The sequence below is a fragment of the Papaver somniferum genome, chromosome 2 (assembly GCF_003573695.1).
Source record: "Papaver somniferum cultivar HN1 chromosome 2, ASM357369v1, whole genome shotgun sequence".
In the NCBI taxonomy this organism is placed as follows: domain Eukaryota; kingdom Viridiplantae; phylum Streptophyta; class Magnoliopsida; order Ranunculales; family Papaveraceae; genus Papaver; species Papaver somniferum.
This window is the reverse complement of record NC_039359.1, coordinates 56,818,685-56,823,896: the sequence shown is the minus strand read 5'-3', so window position 1 is coordinate 56,823,896 and position 5,212 is coordinate 56,818,685. Positions and strand designations below refer to the sequence as shown.

General features: G+C 37.2%; 1 protein-coding gene across 1 annotated transcript; it reads left to right on the top strand.

Moving 5' to 3' along the window:
• Nucleotides 1-1,283: 1,283 nt before the first annotated feature.
• LOC113347725 (eukaryotic translation initiation factor 3 subunit E-like) lies at nucleotides 1,284-4,875 on the top strand. Its single transcript, XM_026591398.1, has 7 exons — nucleotides 1,284-2,745; nucleotides 3,341-3,485; nucleotides 3,633-3,770; nucleotides 3,871-3,926; nucleotides 4,030-4,109; nucleotides 4,214-4,255; nucleotides 4,376-4,875. The coding sequence occupies exons 3-7, from the start codon at nucleotides 3,655-3,657 to the stop codon at nucleotides 4,436-4,438; spliced, it is 357 nt and encodes a 118-aa protein (XP_026447183.1). The 5' UTR covers nucleotides 1,284-2,745; nucleotides 3,341-3,485; nucleotides 3,633-3,654; the 3' UTR covers nucleotides 4,439-4,875.
• Nucleotides 4,876-5,212: the final 337 nt, after the last annotated feature.

Here is a 5,212-nt window from a genome sequence, read left to right as displayed (position 1 = left end):
AGAAATGGTATCTTCACTGTCCAGTCTACCTACAAAGCTTTAATTCAAGAAACCAATGGAAACTGCATCAGTAAAGAAGATCATAAATTCTGGTTGAAGATATGACATTAAAAGCTCCCTTACCAGCTCAAATTATTTCTATGAAGATGCTTAAAAGACATTCTTCAAACAAGAACAAGAGTAGGAAGACACATTCAGTTAGAAGATTATAGCTGTCCTTTTTGCAAGCAAACACCAGAAACAGACATGCACATCCTTCTGCACTGTGATCTAGCAAAAGTTATTTGGTTTACCATCTTACCAGAAGCCATGCACTCTCAACAACACTTCAACTCTCTGCAAGATTGTATCAAATCCTGGAATCAAGACCAGAGCATCATTTCTTTTAAAAAAGAGAAAAGTATCCTTTTAGCAACAATTATAATGTGGCGAAGTTGGAAATTTAGATGCATGAGAGTCTTTGAAGGAAAAATCACTAACCCTAACATCATCATAATGAGCATTAAACAATTCTGCATGAAATACAATATTCTAGGTTGTGAGACTAACTCTAGATGCAGAAAAAAAAACTAGCATACCTAAGAAAAAATGGGAGAAACCTCCTAAAAACTGGTGGAAGCTAAATTTTGATACTGCTTTTTATAAAGGAAAAATATTTGTGGTATTGGCATAATATTAAGAGATTGTGCAGGGAGATTTTTGGAGGCCTTGGTGAAAGCTACAAAGGCTAGAGATGCTGAACAGGGTGAAGGCTTAGCTCTTCTAGAAGCAGTGGAATGGATAAGGAGTAGAGGGTGGAAAAATGTCATCATTGAACGAGGTTGTAAGACTGTTATTGAAGCTGTGACTTTAAATTTTGTTAATTCTAGATGGAAGGACCATAATCTTCTTTCGGATATTAATAGGATCTTAGAATTTATGAGTAGTATCAAATGTGTTTTCTTTCCTAGGACTGGTAATGAAGCGGCTGATGGATTAGCCAAATATGTCAAAAAATTTGTGTGTAATCAAGTGTGGTCTGAAAGCCCACCAAGATATATCCTCTCAACTCTATGTAATATGGTTCCCTTTGAGTAATGAATTTGCTTTTATGATCACCGAAAAAAATAAAATTGGGCACATCCATGCAGCAGCTCCATGGTCCATAGACTTGGCAAAGTATATGGTATCGGGCAGCAAGGCCTGGCTCGAAATTTGGCCTTATTGCTTCCGGGTTGTCATAAAATCTCAACAGGCAGGCGCTCATTAAAATTCACTTTCTTCCCCGAAACAAAAACCCGAACTTTTTTTTTCCTCATCCCGAAACCCCTAATTTAGAACGAAAAGACCCCTTAATTTTTTCTCATTCGAGAAAATTCGAAGGAGGAGAAGAGCAATGTCAAGTCTTCCTGAAGAGATGTACCTCGAGATTCTTCTAAGATTACCAGTGAAATTCACATACATATGTAATTGCAATGGCTTCCTCCGCCTTCTTCTTCCACTTACAGATCTGTCATGGATTCAACTGAAATGAGTTGGCGCTTCATTTTGTTTTATTCTGATTATTTATCTCATCATTAGTTCTGTTTATTTTCTTCACCTGAAACTGATGGCGGCTTCATTACCAATCTGAGAAACCGTGAGGAGATGGGGAAATTCAAAGATGAAATTGGTTGCAATGAAACAAGCCGTTGCTGCTAATGGAAGAATCAAGAAATGGGGTATGTTTGAATTTTTATTACATAAGATTTTGTGTCTTGGATTTGGTCGTTGTTGAAGAAATCAGAGAAGAAATCTGAGTTTGCTGTTGATTTGAGAAGGTTGCTGGTGGGTTCAAAGAATAGGGTGTAGCTGTTCGATTCAGAAGGAAAGAAGGAACTGAAATGGGTGCTTTCATCAGTTTCTTAACTATTTTTTTTACTCTGGTGTTGGAGTTAGGGTTACGAGATTGAGAAGATGAAGCTGGTTCTGAACCGAAAATGAGACAGAGACGAAGAATTGAAGCTGATGAAATCGATGGGTTTCTGTGGTTGTTCACTGAAGTATAGATTGGAGTGATTCAGGAATTAGAAGTTAGGGTTCGAGCTCAGATAAAATGGGTTTCTTCTTGAGTTCGAATTGGCAGCAAATGATGTTTATGACTGGTCTGTGAATGTTTTGGAGACAGGGGTTTGTGTTGGATTCATGAGTAATTGCAGATCTGATTTGGAGATGGGTTTTGAACTGAGAATGGTTGATGCAGGGAGGATGGATTTCTGGAGCAGATGGAGCTGAATTAGGGTTCTACAGCAATTGATGAAGCGGAGAAGACATAAATGAAGAGAGAATCAAAGAAGAAATTGGGGGTTCCATTAGAGAATAATCAGGTCTGTAAACAGTGGGTTTGTGTTGTATTTGAAGAATACACACAAGAAGACAAGGTTGAGCTGTTGAATTCATAGAGAGTATGGAAGTGAATGAAATGGGTATGAAATGCTGCTGCAATGAGGAACTGGTGGTGCTGTTTTAGTAACATGGCTTGAGCTGTGGAAATAGATGAGTTGTTGATTCTGGTGGTGATTCATGAAGCTATACAGTGGCTGTGAAAGGGATTTGGTGATTGCATTGATTGTCAACAAAAAGAGAAGACCTCAGCTCAAAGAGTTGATCAAAGTCATCCAGCAAGAGCAATCTGCATACAAGGATCCCATCACTGAGTTCTTGTACTGCTTGTATGTCAACTATGACTTCGATGGTCCACAACAAAAGCTTCGTGAATACGAGGATGTAAGTGTTCTTTTCTTAAGGTCTTTGCATTACATCCATTATTTTTGGACGTTACATCCATTGGTTATATTTTGCAACTAATAAACCTGAAAGGTTAACAACAATCAATTCCACATCTTCTGTCATCTAGTATCATGCATTGTACAGTAATTCCTCGGTTTGCAACTCCTAGTCATATCTGGAGTTTGAGTTTTAATGTATTTTCTTGTGTTACTGACCATCGGAGTTCGTACTTGTGTTGAAGTGGGACTAATTTATTTTGCTTTTCCTGAATTGCTACTAAGTAGTATTCAGCAGGGCAGTAGTGTATATAAGGTTCCCAAGCTTATTTTGTAGAGTTATTCAAGAGTTTATTTTGCTTGTCCTAAATTGCTATACTTCATCTTCTCTGTATTTTTGCCATGAATAGTTCTCTGCACATCATCTTAGCCAGATGTTCATTAGTGAAACTAATACCCGAGAGTCGACTTTTTAGTAAATTACTTCTTGTCCTGTGGTTTAGACTTGGGTGTGCCATTAGTTCTTCCTTCATGCTAGTTCGTGTTGTGAATTGTTAGGTTGTTGCTGAAGATTTTTGTTGGAACTTGTCATATAGGTGATTTTGAATGATCCATTCCTTGGTAAATGAGCTGATGAAGAAGGAAACTTTAGTACCGTTCCTTTGAGGGATGAATTTCTTGAAAAGCCCGTCTCTTCATCTTTGAGGTATACTGCAGAATCCACCAGCGCATTGATATAGGGTGCGTATCTATCTTACTCGAGTCATGTTCAAATCTGCTTTATTCAAATAAGTTCAGTGTTGTTTCCCTACTTTTAATATGTTATATATACAAGGCATTGACTTATCTGATTTTTAAATGTTGTTTGGTCTATGAATTTGTGAACAGAACTCTTGCCGAGAAGTTGAATATGAATTTTGATGAGGCAGAGAGATGGATAGTGAATCTTGTTCAGAATGCAAAGCTTGATGCTAAGATTGATTCTAAGCTGGGAACTGTTGTTATGGAACCCACATCTCTCAATGTGTAAGTGTCTTGTTTGAGTCTATGTTTTTTAGCTAAGCATAGAGCATTGAACCTTGGTGCTCCTGTGATATGAATAAACTTGTTTCATCTTTATTTGCAGTTTTATGCCTATTCGTACTGGTGCAGAGAAGGACCTCCGATTTGTATATTGTGCTGGTAAGGAATTTATTTGAGTTACTATGACTATCAATTATGCGATTGTTTGATTTTTTTGTCTTCTATTTTTGTTATATTGACTGGAATCCTTGATATTTTTCAGCTGCCATATCTTATTTATTGAATGATGATTGGAGTGGGATGGATATATGGAAAGCCAAGGAATATATAGTGAACTGTCAGGTGTGTGTATGATGATTTTCTTCTTCAATGTGGATTCTGGCTGTGCTACTTATAACAAATTTCTACAGCAATGCATATTACTTACTACAGTCTTTTATGTGCAGCCGTATGATGGGGGATTTCTACTGCACTGCAGACATGGAAAAGTATGGCAACATGATCTAACAGTCAACTTCCATTCTCTATATTTTATTTCTGGTCGTAGCTCAATGATTAAGCAGTATTCATTTTCTGATAAATTTTCCTTTGCATGAACAACAACATAGGACGGGCAGTGTTATTGGCTGTTTGAGGAAAATGCAGAATTGGTGTTTTCCTGCTGTACTTGAAGAGTACCTGCGATTTGCAGGTGCTAAAGCTATGCCAACTGATATGATGTTCATTGAAAACTATGGCACTTCACGTCTAAGCCAGTGCCTCTACCGTATCATCTACCTCTGTTTCCCATAATCGTCGTTGGTTTACCAAGAAGAGAGTGTGTAGCAAATACGGATCACTTCCATTTAGCAATGTAACCCAGACTACCATACTGGAACGGGTATGCTACTGCCACATTTGTAGCGGAGGCCCATATCTGTGTTTTACGATTTATGTATGATATTTTTATTCATGTTCAAAGAATCTATCATTTTCTTTTCTTTCGTTGCCCAACTCACTTTCATACAATGTGATTTGAAGTTAGCCAGGTAATGCAATTGGAGTGGCAGGTCTTGAATGAATGTAAATGGCAGGTTCATATGAAATTATGAATGTGAAATACTTTTGGCAATTCGGTTTCAGCTATAATTTTTTTTTCTTCAAAATAGTTATATGCACACAACTTCTAATAAGAGTTGTGTTCCATATTTCAACAAACGAAAGGTTGTGAAAAAATGTCTTCACGACATAGCTAGGCGTTGTCCAACATAGTTCTACAGTTCTAACAAGTGTCGTGCAAATCTTATTCATAATAGTAATAAGAGTTGTTACATATTTCTACAATACACATCCTACGTTGTCTAAGATAGTCCTTCAACTTATACAAGTGTTGTGTTACATATTTCTACGATAAGCATCTTTTGTTTTGTAAAAAGTCCTACAACACAAGCAAGAGTTGTGTTAGG

Bases quoted from the DNA above. Each gene is read 5' to 3' on its own strand.
- LOC113347725 (XM_026591398.1), top strand. From the start codon at position 3,655: ATGAATTTTGATGAGGCAGAGAGATGGATAGTGAATCTTGTTCAGAAT. The intron at 3,771-3,870 runs GTAAGTGTCTTG...CTTTATTTGCAG, and splicing joins GAACCCACATCTCTCAATGT to TTTTATGCCTATTCGTACTG. The intron at 3,927-4,029 runs GTAAGGAATTTA...GATATTTTTCAG, and splicing joins CCGATTTGTATATTGTGCTG to CTGCCATATCTTATTTATTG.